General features: G+C 41.1%; 1 protein-coding gene across 1 annotated transcript in view; it reads left to right on the forward strand.

Annotated features, from left to right (window-relative positions):
• Positions 1 to 16,065, forward strand: part of LOC108413265 (E3 ubiquitin-protein ligase RNF43) — a 163,031-nt gene that overhangs the window by 96,008 nt on the left and 50,958 nt on the right. The window contains exon 2 of the mRNA XM_017685700.2: positions 13,910 to 14,032. Coding sequence (XP_017541189.1) covers positions 13,910 to 14,032 — 123 coding nt within the window. The remainder of the gene's footprint in view (positions 1 to 13,909; positions 14,033 to 16,065) is intronic.

Raw genomic sequence — 16,065 nt, forward strand, 5'->3', positions numbered from 1 at the left:
TGCTGTTTCTTCTAGAGGCAGTTTGTAACTCTGTTGTTGGAATCTCTAATGACGAAACAGAGGAAGAGCAATTTTAATGCTCTATTCACTTCAGCACTTTTTGGCCAATCACTTTACAACTGAGGTCCTTGAGACTTGCATTGCACAATAATAGTACTTACTGTTGGCCAGGGCAGATCTAGCAGGGCAGAAATGTCACAAAGTCACTTGTGGCAAAGGTGGCACCCTATGACTGTGCCACATTTAAAGTCACTGAGCTCTTCAGTACGATCCATTTCACTGCCAGTGTTTGTCAATGGAGATTGCATTGCTACATGTGCTTGATTTTAGCAGTCAGTGTGCCAGAACTCAATAATTAGGGGGGGTTCTATAGGCATTTGGCCATAGAAATTCTGTATCATTTCATCCCTGATACCTTATCATCATATCGCCCACTCCTAATGATAACAGAACTGAAGGATTATACATAGAAGTGAAGTATAATGTGAGTGATAACAGAATTGAAGGGCTTGTTTCTCTGTTTTAGACATTACTGGGTTACATTGTCTATAAAGTTTGGTAATTTTGCAGTTAAACTTTGGTAATTTGCTGCTAATGGGGTGTCCTCTGGCTGCGCATGTGAAGCTACTCGATGTGATTCTAGAGGATGAGGTTACAGAAGCTTCCTTTCTCTGTGCCCCTGGTACCCCCCACCCCCCCACAACCTCATGCTTCACTTCTCGGAAACTGCCACAATGCCTCCACAATGCCTCCAAATCCTCATTGACTCTCCACAGACAATCTGACTGCTCTCTCTCTCTCTCTCTCTCTCTCTCCCTCTCTCTCCCTCTCTGTGCTAGTGCAGTAATTGCTCTGCAGTCATTATAGTATCGCTTTCTCGGTAGACTGTTTTTTTTCCCCTCACTACTCTCTCTCGGTGGATGGGGGCAGTAAAGGCAGCGGGCTGAAATGTGACTCTGTTGCTGTTTTGACAGCACCAACTCTAAAATGCCCTCCACTTCTCTAATGCCCATCTCAGAGAGTGGTCTCTCTGTCTCTGTCTCTTTCTATTTATCTCTCCTCTAAACACACATGGTAGTCAGTGGGGAACCCTTAATACCTTCTAGGCCTTGAGAGAAGGCGTAATGATTTCTGTAAACAAAAAAAAAAATCTGTAATTTTTAGTTCATTTTTATTGAACAGCATCATCAAGCCTGTTGTGTTTAAACTCAGAAAGTATTGTACTAATTGTCTTATTGCTTTGCTATGTTTTGGAAACCAAAGAGTTAAACGCCTACTGGAAAAATATCCAATCAGGTTTTTTTTCTCTATTATATCTGAGATACAGCCAAGCAACCTCTCCCATTGGTTGGGCCTTTAGGAGCTGAACTGAAGTCCTTATAGTCAGTGCGTTTCAGTCAGGTGTTAGAAATGGTAAACAGTACCCGCTCTGTGCCAGAGCTCTGAGGGAGTCACTGTTACAAAGTAAAATATGTGATATGAGTTTTGACATTTGTGGCCTAAACTGAAGCTCTAATAGTCATGATTCACCACTGACCACTGTAACAGCGCCTGTCTCAGGCCTGCTCAGGAGCAGGTCCACCCCCAGCAGCTACATCTTAGCGCTTTAGTATAACGGAATGTCTGTACACCGTAGCAGTTATGCTAAGGATGTACACAGGTACATGGTTAACCTTTCAAGGTGCCAGTATTATAATAATGAAATCACTATTTATGTATTTGTTACATTCCATAGCAGGAAAAAAGAGGAAACATTTGATGACTGGAGAATTTCATACTGTATTTGTAACCAACACATTTCGGCACATAGGCCTTCATCAGGGTTGAAGAGAAATACTATTGCATTGTTGTTTAATGCGTTAAAATCTAAGGTTTATTACATGCTAAGGCTTATTATTGAGTAACTACAGGGACTTAGTTACTTAGTTCCTACAGGGCCCTGGACATTTAAGGTGTTAAGTACACAAAGAACAGGAGGTGTGGTTTTAAAAACAACTAATAAGACTTGCTGCAACCTCCACCTTCCAATCAGACCAAAGGAAGTGACAGAGTCAACCAATAGACAGCTCAGACACCTAAAAATGTTTTCAGCTCTTACTTAATTCTAGTAAACATTCATAGTAAAAGAAAGGAAAGGTTTTTTACACTGTACTTCCTGTTCTTTGTGTAGTGTTGACCATCAGAGCGGTCATTATTCTCTTCAAGCCTGATGAAGGCCTGTGTGCTGAAACGCATTGGTTACAAATAAAGTGTGGGATTCTCCAGTCATCAAGTGTTGCTAGTTTCAGTATTTTCCGGTTTTTGCCTTTACCAAGCACCTCGTTGGACAGTAAAGTTGCAGCAAATCACTCTATCCAAGACAGAGTAAACATACAAACAATCAAACAGCAATTAATATATTAAGTCTATAGCAAAATGTGGTGAGTTTGCTCATATTTGCGAATTAGTAAATGTATTACATTACACTGAACTGGCCAGCCTGCAGTCCAGTCCTTTCACCACTAGAAACATTTGGCGCATCATGAAACAAAAAATCCGTCAAAGAAGACCCAGGAACTATTGAGCAGCTAGAATCCAACAGACAAGAATAGGACAACATTCCTCTCCCAAAACTCCAGGAATTTGTCTCCCTGCTTCTAAGATATTTACAGACTGTTGTTTACAGAAGAGGGGACACTACACAATGGTAGACGTGGCCCTGTCCCAACTTTGAGATGTGTTGCTGCCATCAAGTTCTAAATGAGTTAATATATTTCATGAAATGGTAAAATGTCTCACGTTCAACATCAGATATGTGTTCTATGTTCTACTGTGATTAAAATATAGGTCTATGAGATTTTCAAATCGTTGAATTCAGTTTTTATTTACATGTATTTATATTTTACACAGTAGTATATGTATATATATATATATATTGGGGGTAAAGTAAAAACATGGGCCTGTGCAAAGGGACTGACACAATTTATACTTTTCCCAATATGTTAGACTATATTTGATGCAGTAGCACCACAATTCCAGAAAAAGCCACTAAATCTGTAGCATGGTGCTAAAAATGTAACCTCGGCTATCTTTACAGAGGATAGACGGCATCATGGCGCCTCTTAAGAGGCCCATTGGCTGTAAGATTCAGAAGATGCCAGCTGTGCCAGACGCCTTAAAGTTGTGGCTGGCGAGTGTGGAAATACATCAGACCTAATGAAACGTGATTACACGTTGAATTAATCTCTGTCAAAGCTGCAGAGCGTCTCCACAGAGCTGCCGCTTTCCTCGTCATCCTGGTCAAACAGCTCAGCATTAACTGTTTCCATACTACAACCCCAGTTCCAATGAAGTTGGGACGTTGTGTAAAACATAAATAAAAACAGATGATTTGCAAATCCTTTTCAACCTATATTCAATTGAATACACTACAAAGACAAGATATTTAATGTTCAAATTGATTAACTTTGTTGTTTTTTGCAAATATTCACTCATTTTCAATTTGATGCCTGCAACATGTCCCAAAGAGGTTGGGACAGGGGCATGTTTACCACTGTGTTACATCCCCTTTCCTTTTAACAACACTCAATAAGCGTTTGGGAACTGAGGACACTAATTGTTGAAGCTTTGTAGGTGGAATTCTTTCCCATTCTTGCTTGATGTACAACTTCAGTTGCTCAACAGTCCGGGGTCTCCGTTGTCGTATTTTGCGCTTCATAATGCGCCACACATTTTCAATGGGAGACAGGTCTGGACTGCAGGCAGGCCAGGCTAGTACCCCCACTCTTTTACTACGAAGCCACGCTGTTGTAACATGTGCAGAATGTGGCTTGGCGTTGTCTTGCTGAAATAAGCAGGACGTCCCTGAAAAAGACGTTGCAGCATATGTTGCTCCAAAACCTGTATGTACCTTTCAGCATTAATGGTGCCTTCACAGATGTGTCAGTTACCCATGCCATGGGCACTAACACACCCCCACACCATCAGAGATGCTGGCTTTTGAACTTTGCACTGATAACAATTGAGACAGTCCTTTTCCTCTTTGGCCCGGAGGACACGATGTCCATGATTTCCAAAAACAATTTGAAATGTGGACTCGTCAGACCACAGGACACTTTTCCACTTTGCGTCAGTTCATCTCAGATGAGCTTGGGCCCAAAGAAACTGGCGGCGTTTCTGTGTGTTGTTGATATGTGGCTTTCGCTTTGCAGGGCAGAGTTTTAACTTGCACTTGTAGATTTTTGCTCACGCAGTTGTTCACAAAGGTCACCTGTTTTCAAGTGGTGAACCTCGCCCCATCCTGGCTTGTGAATGACTGAGCCTTTCAGAGATGCTCCCTTTATACCCAACCATGACACTCACCTGTTTCCAAGTAACCTCTTCACCTGTGGAATGTTCCAAACAGGTGTTTTTTGAGCATTCCTCAACTTTGCCAATCTTTTGTTGCTCCTGTCCCAACTTCTTTGGAACATGTTGCAGGCATCAAATTCAAAATGAGTGAATATTTGCGAAAACCAACCAAGTTTATCCGTTTGAACATTAAATATCTTGTCTTTTTAGTGCATTCAATTGAACATAGGTTGAAAAGGATTTGCAAATCATCTGTTTTTATGTTTTACACAACGTCCCAACTTCATTGGAACTTGGGTTGTAGTAGCAGTACCCTAGCTCTACATGCAATGAAGCAGAAGTCAAAAAATAGTTGCTGGGACATCAAGTTGGTTGTCGCTATGCTTACAGCAAAGACAGTGACTGGCAGAGGGAGTTCTTGTTGCCTGTAAAAGTTTGCGAAAATTAAGCAGAGGGTGAATAAAATACTGTCGGATTTCCTCACGTATTAAAACATTAATGTCGTATAATTTATAATATAAATTAAACAAGGCCTTAAAGGTTAGTTCGCATTAGATTTTTCAGCATCCATACCTCCAAAGTTCAGTCTTAGAAGTTGGTTGCTTTTTCTGTTTGTCAAAAAAAAAACTTTCAGTGATGTTGTGGTTGGGACTCCAGCAGGTTCTCTGTTTGATTTGCCCGTTTTTTTCTTTCCTTTTTTTCCTTTAAGATCTTAACACGTCCTTTCAGACTCATAGTGCTGAGTTGTCTTCTCACAGTAGAAGGATGGACAGAAACACCTGTGGATTTTTTCAGATCTGAAGTATGAGTGGAGCTTGATTTTCTCATCTCTCTCACAGATGAAAGCTTCAAGTACTGTTTAGCTGGTGGGGACAGGTTTGGCGGTCCAACAGGTCTTGCACGATTGTTAGGAGACCCATTTTCTCTATAACCTTTGGAGCCTGTGTACACTTTGATTGTTTCTGGATAAACTTTGGCCAGATTCCAGGTCAATAGCATGTTAACACGTTTCTGTTTTTCTTTTTTCCCAGTTATGATAGGTAGACAGACTTGACTTGGTTGCTTTCATCGCTTGGAATGCATGAAGGCAGTTGGTTTGGGTCTAAAAGCTTCAACCTTTGTGTTTCCTCCAGCCCTCGTTTATTCTCTCATCCTTATAGTCAGAACTCTGTAGATGCATTTCATATAATATACTGTATACGGATAACGGAAACACATTCCGCTTACACTGTGTTAAAAGTGGTCAAGATCCACCTCTGTCCGGCTCCGAATATTGTTTTAGTGATCCGATTGTAACCTGAGCACAGTTTACACCTGGCTCTCCATGTGGTCATTTTTTTAACTCCCATTTTGGAAAATCTTATTTTATATTTATTTTTTCAGTGACTTTCCTCTTCCTTAATACTTGACTGATTTGACTGTAAATGAAATTACATTTACAGCATTTGACAGATGCTCTTATCCAGAGCGACTTACTTTGATCAGTTTACACAGGTAGGCGAAGGCAGCATTAGGAGTCTTGCCCAAGGACCCTCATTTGTATAGTGGAGGGTGCTTGCCCAGATGGGGGGTTGAACCCCGGTCTACAGCATAGAAGGCAGAGGTGTTACCCACTACACTATAACAACCATCAGCAGAAACGAATGAAGGGTGGTCTATATGCTAAAGTAACACACACAGTCACACAGTCGATCTCTCCTCCCTGTGTGTGTGTGTGTGTGTGTGTGAGTGAAAGAGGAGCTTGGCAGGATGCTGCAGAGTGTAGCAGCACTGTTTGGATCAGCCGCACTGATTGAAGATCCCAGCTGTGACGGACGTCTCACAGACACACATACACACTCAGCCAGAGAGACGGTTGTCATGGGAAACTGGGTCGGAACAACACGTCCTCTCACTGGCCAAATATTTCGGTGCCGTTGGAAAGGGGAGCGGTGGGGGCACGGGATTTGGGGGTAACTGAATTCCTTCCTGACACATACTAGACTTGGCTGAGTCTCCGGCCCTCAGGGGCCAAAACCTTTGAAATGGGGATAAAGGGCCCGAGCTCAGCTTCCCAAGAGCACCTGCCAATCACCGTGGAAACCCCTCCTCTCATTTAACCAGTTGAAGCAGCCTTCCTCACAGTGACCCACTCAGATGTTCACCTTCTTTTGGTGGTTATTGACTTGATTAAATTAGCTGTGCCATATCGTGATGCTCTTGTTTACATACCATCTCTGTGGGAAGCAAAACAATCTCCAAAAAGGGAACATTTAATTAAAGAAGTTAATGGAGGAATTATTTATTTCAAGCTATTTCTGTCAGTCCATGTGCGACAACATGTTGACACAGTGTAAATAAATACCAGGTTTTGTCCAGATTGTGACATGCTTGCATACAAAAAATGCACTTATCGTTAAATGTCGTTAAAGATTGAGCTGCATTATTTTGACTGCAAATGTATGTTTATTCTCACTGGTGATATTAGTAATGTACAGCCTAAAAAAGTTGAGATGCTGTGCAAAATAAATAAAAACAAAATGCAATGATATGCAGATCATCAAGTGTGCTTACATGCAATCAATAATCCTATCATAATCGGATTTCTGTAGTAATCAGATTTCGCAGAGCATGTAAACTCTTACTCTGATATCTCTCAGATTTCTCAATCTGCACATGTGCGAGAACAGATGGTTGTACGGGACATGAGTGAGCAGCGTCACCACGAGACGCAGCAAAACACCTTTGGAGCGATGCTGATACTACATGCTTAATGAAATGAAGGATTGAAATATTCTTCATCTTCTGGATGATGCATGTTCAAATTTCTGGTAAAGTGGCGCAGTGTGTTTTTTTAAAAACCTGCGGCGCAAAGTTTGAGTTTTGCATTAGGTTTACTTTACGTCTTCTTTGAATTTATTGGTTGCAAAGCAGAAATCTGATTACTGCCTGACTCATGTAGAAGACCTGGAGTTTCACACTGTCAAACACTTACAAAATGTTGTTAAAAGAAGAGGTGGTGCCACACAGTGGTAAACCTGCCCCCGTCCCAACTTTTTTGAAACATTTTGCTGCCATCATATTCAAAATGGGTATATATTTTTCAAAAAACGAATTTCTCAGTTTCAACATTTGATGTATTGTCTTTGTACTATTGCTCATTTGCATATTGCAGCCTTTGCAATATCAGTATTTTAGAGGCACGACCAGTTAACAAGTGATATTTGGTATGCAGTTCCAGTAGGAACAGTGCCTGCTCATCAGCGTGTCTACATATGTGCATGTAGTCAGATGGCTTCATGCGTTGAAGTGCTTGGTTTGTCATCAATTGTAAACTAAGAAACGGAAGCCTTTGAGAAGCCCTCTGCATCTGTGGGCTTTGAGTTGAAGTAAATTGAAGGGTTGAGAGTGATCTAAGCCTTGAGGGGAAAGAGAACGAGAGAGAGAGAGAGACAGAGAGAGATCAAGGGCGAGAAAGAGAGCGAGTGCCGCTTCTAAGCTGCGTTGGCAGCACATGAACTAGCCCCATTGCTGGCACAGGACAAAAGGAGACCCATAGGGCAAACAGGGAGGGGGAAAAAATTATTGACTTCTCACCACAGCCACTATTTATTTTTCCCTGCTCTGCTGCCCCGCTGTTTGTTTTTGAGGCTGACAGAATTTTTGACTATTTTTAGTCGTCCGACTGCGATTGAAACGGCGGCGGCGGAATGTTTTTCAAAGCGACTACAAAGCCGCGGACGGGGACATATCGCCCACTCTCCGGCAAAGACGGACGGCCAGCTCTGACCACTGTCAACATTTGGGCCGGCGACTGTTTGTGCTCGGTGTGGTTTTGGGCTCCCTGTAGAAATCAAGAGTGGGAATTTCTGGTTCCCAGGCCCACCCCCCTTGGTTCTCGGCCTTCAGGAAGCTCAAACGTCCCTTGGGATCAGAGCGATGGCCCGAAAACTGCCACCGTCTTTTCTGCCCCCCGCTTTTTGCTTCATGAGGTAAAAATACTCGGGGATGGTGGGGCTGTGTTCATGTCCGCTTGACCGTAAGTGGATTTGGCATGGTGTGGGATAAAGATAATGGTTGGCTTTGTGCGAGACTCAACACTCAGAGGCTCCACACGTGTTTGGATGCTCTGGCGGCTTCGGGACCTCAAGGCCTTCGGGCTGGAGCAGATGAAAAATGGCTCTCTCTGCGAGGCCTCGTGAGAAGTTTGCGGGCAAAATTATACGTAATTGCTTGGAATTAGTTCCAAATTCAATCTAGCTAGGAAAAGCAGTAGATCTTTCTCTCTCTCTCTCGCTCTCTTTGAATACCGAGCTCCTGTTTAACTCTCTATTCTGTCAGTTTTGCATTGCCTTTCAATGCAGACATTTAGGAAGAGAACTTACTATTTCACACCCTTATTGACGATTGAGTGCGGCACAGTATTGAAAGCAGATGTTGCCGTGATACCTCAGAAATCCGCCTGTTGGAGCTTTGAGTTACTGCCCATATATTAAATGTCTGCAGTCATCTCCATAAACATACTGAATAGATGATGATAGGCTGTGCCTGCATATTTAAAGTGATAGTTTGGCTCACTAGATCAATGCTAATTAAAGGAGTATGAATTTCCATAGACTCATAGGTCCAGAAGCACACTTCAGACACCAGGAATGTCCTGCTTTGCTTGACATCTGTGACATTTGTGTGGTGGTAAATATCTTCTTGATGTTGTCATAGAATATGTCACTAGAATAGATTACTATAGACAGGACCTGTGGATTTATCTCAGTGCTTTTGTTGGCTTGTCATCTTTGTACGTAAGAGGGAAAATGTATTAGACTCAGTGATTGGCTGGTTCTGAATGTATAATTCTAGTCTACAGACTTTGGTAAGAAATCATTGTCATGCTTTGCCTCTAGATGCCTTAGAGTTACTATTGTGTTGCTTTTTTCCCGTATTTTCATCTTATAATTGTGTATTTGGAATTAAATAATGAAGTAATGAATTACACACAGATGCATAATCCAAATGACGTTTTGTTGATTTTCTAAGTGAAAATAAGTTAACACCCTTTTACGGAGAACAGATTTAAACATGGCATTTTTCTGTATATTTCAGTGCTTGATGAAAAAATGAAACACAACAAAAAATGTGCTATAACTTTTCCACAGCCTATGTTTTATTAATTTTTTCTTGTATATTAAATTCAGCAGATAAATAGTAATTGTGCACGAAAGGTCTTGTTAGAAACAGTTTCTCTGCTTGTATGAGGGAACAATGATCAACCTCAACCTCGATGCCCATTAGTGGCCACTCTGCCAGCAGAATGGAAATGGATTTGGATCTTTTTAATGAATATAATATAATCAAATAAACTATTTTTCCCTGTAACTTCGTCATCAGATGAACTAGGACATTATTAATGGGAAATGTGACTTTGTATTGTGCTGCTTGTGAGCAATGAGGTGTGGAGTGGGAGGGGTGTGAACCCCCTGCTGTAAAAGCAATTCAGATCTCTCCACAAACTTGTTAAACTCAGAAAAACGTTCAGCGCACTTAATAATCCGATATCTGCAGGAAATCAGATATTGTCAGTAATCTGATCATGACGTTTATGTGATCTTGAGTAATCAGGTAATGGGAAAACTCCAGGTCTACACGTGTCAGACAGTAATCGGATTTCTGTTTTGCAACCAGCCAATAAACTCACTGAAGAAGACGTGATGTAAACGTAATTTAAAACTGAAACTAGATGCCACGGCTTTTTGAAAAAAAAAAAAATATAGTACCACTTTACCTGAAAATATGAACATATATTTGTTATCTAGAAGATGATGAATATCTAAAAATCCTTCTTGTTCTCCAAAAGTGTTTTGCTGTTGTCTCACGGCAATGCTGCTCGCTTATTTCTGGTCTGTTCTCGCTCATGCGAGAAATTTGAAAGAAATCAGAGTAAGAGAACATATGCATTGAGAAATCTAATTAGTGAGCTAAAATCTAGCTCTTTTCTGGATTTCTTAATCAGATTTCTGAATCAGAGTATGCTTTACATGACCATTTGTATAATCAGATAACTGCAGAAATCAGATTATGATTAAGGAATTGCATGTAAATGCACTCACTTTTTATACATTTTAACTTCTTTGCACACATATAAACACGAAAATCAATTGTTCTTATGATTTTTAAACAGTAAACCTTGTTATTGAAAACACTTTTCATTAGTGTCATAGTGTGGAAACTGTGAGGCCTCTGAAAAGGGCAGAAATTGCAGCCGTTTTAGGAGTATGCAGAACCCAGCGGGGTTAACACTGTATGCAGGGGTTAAACATCATACATTCCTCAGTTGATTGACAGTGCCAGCTATGTGTTCCATGTAACGCTGGGCTCTCCGAGCCATTGACATCGCCACGCTCCCTGGGCTGTTTTGCTTCCGAGGATTTTGTGGGTGAGGTCAGGGGGACTCCCAGCACCCCCCTCTCCAGCCACAGGCAGGCCGCGATGGGCTCGGCCTAGCAGACATAAGCTCTGCCGGAGCCACACTCCTGGAGTTTTTTGGGTGAAGAGAAAAGAGCCGGCGATTTAGCTTTGATTTATGTTGGGTGGAAAGCATAGGAATCCATGGTGTTCCTTAAAATGACTCACTCCAGCAGCAAGAAATATGGCTTTCTGGTTCAGCCTTATATCATACTTAATACTTTCTGCGGTTGAGGCTCTTCAGTCACCACTCTGGGCTTTTTATGTCCATGTAGCTTCCCCAAGACAAACCTCTTCTTTTTGAAGCGAAACACCAAAACCAAGTGAAGCACACAATAGTCTGTCCAAGAGTTGGTTCAGGTTGGAAGGCTGTTTTTAGCAATGCAGTTTAGCCTACTTATGTCTATTTGTAGATAACAGTGTGTCATACAGTGACAGAAACCACTTGAGCAAGTCTGTTTGGGATTATTTAGCAATTCAGCACTATTTGAGATACAGTTTAGGCATACAGTTCATCTAGTGCTAACCAGGCCACTGTATACATCTATTATTTGTTAGCTGCATTAGCCTCATAGCTTAAGTCCAAACCTAAAGAGCCAAACTTCAAACAGTAAACAAGTCTTGGCTGATCGGTTGATTTTGTTTTGAGGGAGAAATGGTATACATTTGACTTCAGGCTACTTCTTTAAGCACCTGTTGACCTCTCTCATGCCCCTCTGTAGAGCAGTAGCGTAAATCTACAATTTGATAAAGAAGGCCAGTTTGGGTTTAAATTACAGTCAAAGCAATGCAGCTAGTAGCCACTAATTTACTGTCATTTTACAGTGACGTGTTTACAGCTTTCTTCAATCTGTAGTGCTCAATTTAAATTTTTTTAGAGTGTAACATTATTGGAACAAGATAAAATTTGAATTTTGTTAACTGTTAACAATTTGATTTTCTTAAATGTGTTTAATATATTGGAGCAAAATAAAATATAAAATGCGCAAAAAGACATTTTTCATGTGTTATTTTTCTCTAATACATTCAATTCGGCAAATAAAAGTAATAGTAATTGTGTGTTATCCTCTAAAATCCCAGGCCTGGTATGTTTTAAGACTTATTATTCAGTAATAACAGGGCCCTCAGTGCAAACTAGCTGAGCTATTCTTAAGTTATAGAAGTGTGTAACAAAATTTAAGGGGTTAAAATGCATAAACTTATCTTCACATAGAAAATCAACAACACATGTAACGTTTGCTTACGACTGTACATAATGGTGCTATGGAAACATAAACAGGATTCATTCGGGTCACAGCCCTTCCATGATCCATGCCCATAGTTCAGTTTCTTCAGGCGTGGTCCTCTAAGTTGCTTCAGTCGTTCCATCTCGGGGACTTTGAGGTTGGAGGGAGTTGCGTGCTTGATATAGCACCTGTCATTTTTTATGGGAAATGGGTGGAGAGGCATTTTCCTCCTCTCGCCCTCTTTTGGTGTGCTTTGATAAGACGACAATTAGTCAAATGTGCGCCCACGTGTACAGGAAGAAGCGTGTATCTATCACCTGTCCTCCATCAACATCAGAGGGATGGGGATTCTATCACACACTCGCTACCATGCCAGAAGTCTTCCCTGTGAGAACACACTTGTTGGAAAGGCTAGCAGTGATCGTGTCTGCGTGTAGCTGCAGCTGTGGTTTGGAAAGTGTAACTTTGATTAGATTAATGCAGGAGCAGAGCATGCTGGCAGTTGTCTGACCGTTTATGATTCCATTATGACCTTTTACTACGTATTTTATTAGGGCCGTCCACACGCAGATCCTGTTTATCTGTTTTTCATTTGTGGACACACTTCAAGATGGGCCTTGATCCATGAGGGATAGACTGTATACTCTTATACATAAAGGTTCCTAAAAGGTTCTTGGCGTATATGTGTAGCTCTTGGAAAATCCTTTAGTTGATGTGGTACATTATATGGAGGTCCTTTAGATGCAAAAAGGTTCTTTTCTCATCCCATTTACAAAAATGTTCTTCAAGGAGCCAAAAGCAGTTCAATGGCAAGGAGGCCCAAAGTTGACCCATGAGGACATTTTATTTGGCCCACCAAAAAAGTTGCCCGAACCCCACCCTCTCATCCGAACATATTTTTATACTATGTGTAATTTATACACTATTTTTATACATATGCTAGTACTGTATATACTGTATTTACTAGTGTTTAAGTAACAAAATATAGTGTAATGTTATGAAAAACATTAAAACACTTGATTTGAATCTGCTTTCTTTATTTATATATGCTTTTGTTGTTTGGCCTTCAGTCCCCCTTTGCACTTTGCCCCCCAAACAATAACTGTTGTATGGTCTTGCCCAAAGAACCCTTTTGACAGCTTTATGACAATATGTTGGGCTAGTTACTCTGTACTTTGGAGTTTCTACTAAATACCTAGTCAATATCTAGTACATAAACTATAAAAGAATGTGTTAAGAAATAATCATCCAGTTTATTCCACCACTGTGATCAATGGCAAAAGTTGGAAACGCTGTGGTAAAGTTGGTAACTTCTGTGGTGCGCTTCTGGCCGTGGAAGAGCTTTCCATCACAATCCATACTCCATTGAAGACAATGGAATATCTGGTTTACATCAGCTGCCTATTGCAGCTGGCCTTATCATCAGAAGATCATGCGTGGCCAGGCCTTGGAGATCACAATTGTCCTCTCTCAGGATTTCCCTCCCTGTCAATCAGCATGATTCTAGCCAACATAAACTTCCGTTAACTGATGTAACAGAATTAGCAGTTAGTGTTCTCCTCCAAGCGTGTTGCGCTCTACACTGTCGTTGCACTAACAGCAGTTTTAAAATTTCATGGGATGTGGAGGTAATGTGCTAGCCTCTGCTCTCCCAGCTTGATAGCATCATGTGAGTCTAACGGGTCAAGATGGCCATAACTACTCTAGGGAGAACATTTTAAAAATATATAAATGAAAAAATAAAATATGTACTGTATTTCAAAGTATCGCAATATTTTTGATATTGCTCATTCCTATGGTCGTGGTAATTTCCAACTGTTATGTACAGCACTTGTCTGAATGCTTATTGTATTTTGCCTATATTAAATCAATCTCTCTCTCTCTCTCTCTCTCTCTCTCTCTCTCTCTCTGTGTAGTCTCATCCATTGTCTCTGTGTAACACCAGTGAGGATGAGCGGCAGGAAAGCTTCTTCATCAGCATCGTTAAGCTGGAGAGTCCAGAGAGCAAAGTGCCACAGTGCCAGCCTCTGCTGGACAAGGTAAGACACATTAAATACACAGACCCACACTCACATGCCCCAACCTGCTCCACCTCAACCTTTGCCAACATTTGTGTTTGCTCATTGATGAAGGTAATGGTGGTATTGAGCTGGGCATGGACTTTCTTGGCATCGAGGCACAAAGCAGACCTGTGTATATGTGCGTTGAAGAGAGATAGATAGAGAGAAAGAGAGTAGTCTCCAATATCACACCACCCCTACCGTTGGCACCAGTGGCATAGCTAGGATCATATGGGCCCTAGTGCAATGGTGCCCATATAAAAATTTAATCAGTGATGCAAGAATGTACAGTATGTAAGTTTGAACACCACCAGTCAAAATACATGTTCTGTTGATCTTCTAAGGAGGAGTAAGTTGCAGGTTAACCTTAAAAATTGCATTATTCTGCAACTTTTAGTGCACAGCGTCTATTTATTTGCTTGCATTTAGCATATTGGAAATAAATAACACAATATGAAGTGTGCTGTACCTTTGGACAGGCCATAATTTTATGTTTTTTTTCCCCAGTTCAGTAAATTTGCAGTAATTGTGTGTTAAAATGTGCTGAATGTGTTTCCTGTACAGATTATTTTCAACAAAACATGTAATTTGACCAAGGGCGCCCAAACTTTTGCATCTGTAATTTGCTTGTTTACTTACTGTTGTTATGTCTCAAGCAATTTGATGTTCTTGCCACCCCACCTACTAACATCCCACTATTTCCTTTAGACTCTCTAAGTCAATGTTAAAGTTGAGTAATGAATATCATGTGAGGGACCTGTTAGTATGAGTGAGGTGCACTATGAATAAGAGGGAGATAAACAGATGCCAGGCCTGTTTGTGTTGATGGAACTGGTGACGTATATTGTTGAGAAATTGGTCATGGGTATACAGTTGGTCAGTATCTGAATATGGGCCCCAATAAACATTTTAGGGGGTCTCCAATCGAATCGCCCCTCCTGTCCTCCTCAGTAGTCATGCCACTGTTTGGCCCTCTTGTTCTCCCTCAGGTCTCCTCCTGAGAGAGAAGCGTGCAGAGAACTAGTTCTACTTTACGGAAGGTAGAGCAAAATAAAAATAAAGGTCACCAAAGGTTCTTTTATGTACTGCATCCACAAAAGTACCAGTTACATTTGTGCACTTGCTAAATGCTCTGATCTAGTGTGACTTACAGTTTAATCATCGTACAGATATAAGCGTATATAGTTAGGAGACTTGCCCAAGGACTGTGGTGTAAATGCCTGGGCGGGGAATCGAACCCCTATCAAATGGAGGTCTGACAACTATGCTGTACTAACCTTTTGGTGGTCAGTGCCCGGAGAACATTACAACATAAAAGAGATGTGCAAGAACCTTTTTGAAATGTAAAAACATTATTTTACTCAAATGTTTTCCTTTATAGTGATAATTGTTTTCAATACATCATAAAGATAAAACGATTGCTTTGATCAGCACATTCGTGGAGTCCAGCCTTTCATTACATAAGGAATTTTAATGATTCAGCATCCACTAATCTCCAAGACCCCAAAGGAACAGATTACCACATAGGACCTCATGTTGCAACCTCCAGTGTCTTGGATCAGCCTCTGTTGCAAATAAAGTGCATTGCAAAAAGTCCCCTTCTCCCCATAGACATTTAACTACGTAGGTTGTATTTCTTCTTTTGGCTTTTATATCAAGCTTTGTCCGGGGCACAGCGCTTGCTTCATATCAAGAACGCAATAGGTCCATTCCCAGATGCAGACAAAGATTCCCCCAGTCTGAGAGCCCAGAATCGCTAAACATTCAACTACAGCCAGACTCCATCTGCTGGGAGGGCTGTGATTTCGCAGTTTGGGATTATACATGGCAAGTAAATGAAACAGGCCGCCAGCAAATGTGGAGCTCAGTCAGTTTTCTGATGATTCCTTAGTCGGAAGCCACCCTTGAGTGATAGGGTGGTGTCATCCCTGGTGTTTCATGGTGTGATCCCTGTGGTGTTTCTGGGAAGGGTTTGATGTCAGTTGTAATGACATGTTACTTTACTTCATGCT

Source organism: Pygocentrus nattereri, chromosome 23, assembly GCF_015220715.1.
Source record: "Pygocentrus nattereri isolate fPygNat1 chromosome 23, fPygNat1.pri, whole genome shotgun sequence".
In the NCBI taxonomy this organism is placed as follows: domain Eukaryota; kingdom Metazoa; phylum Chordata; class Actinopteri; order Characiformes; family Serrasalmidae; genus Pygocentrus; species Pygocentrus nattereri.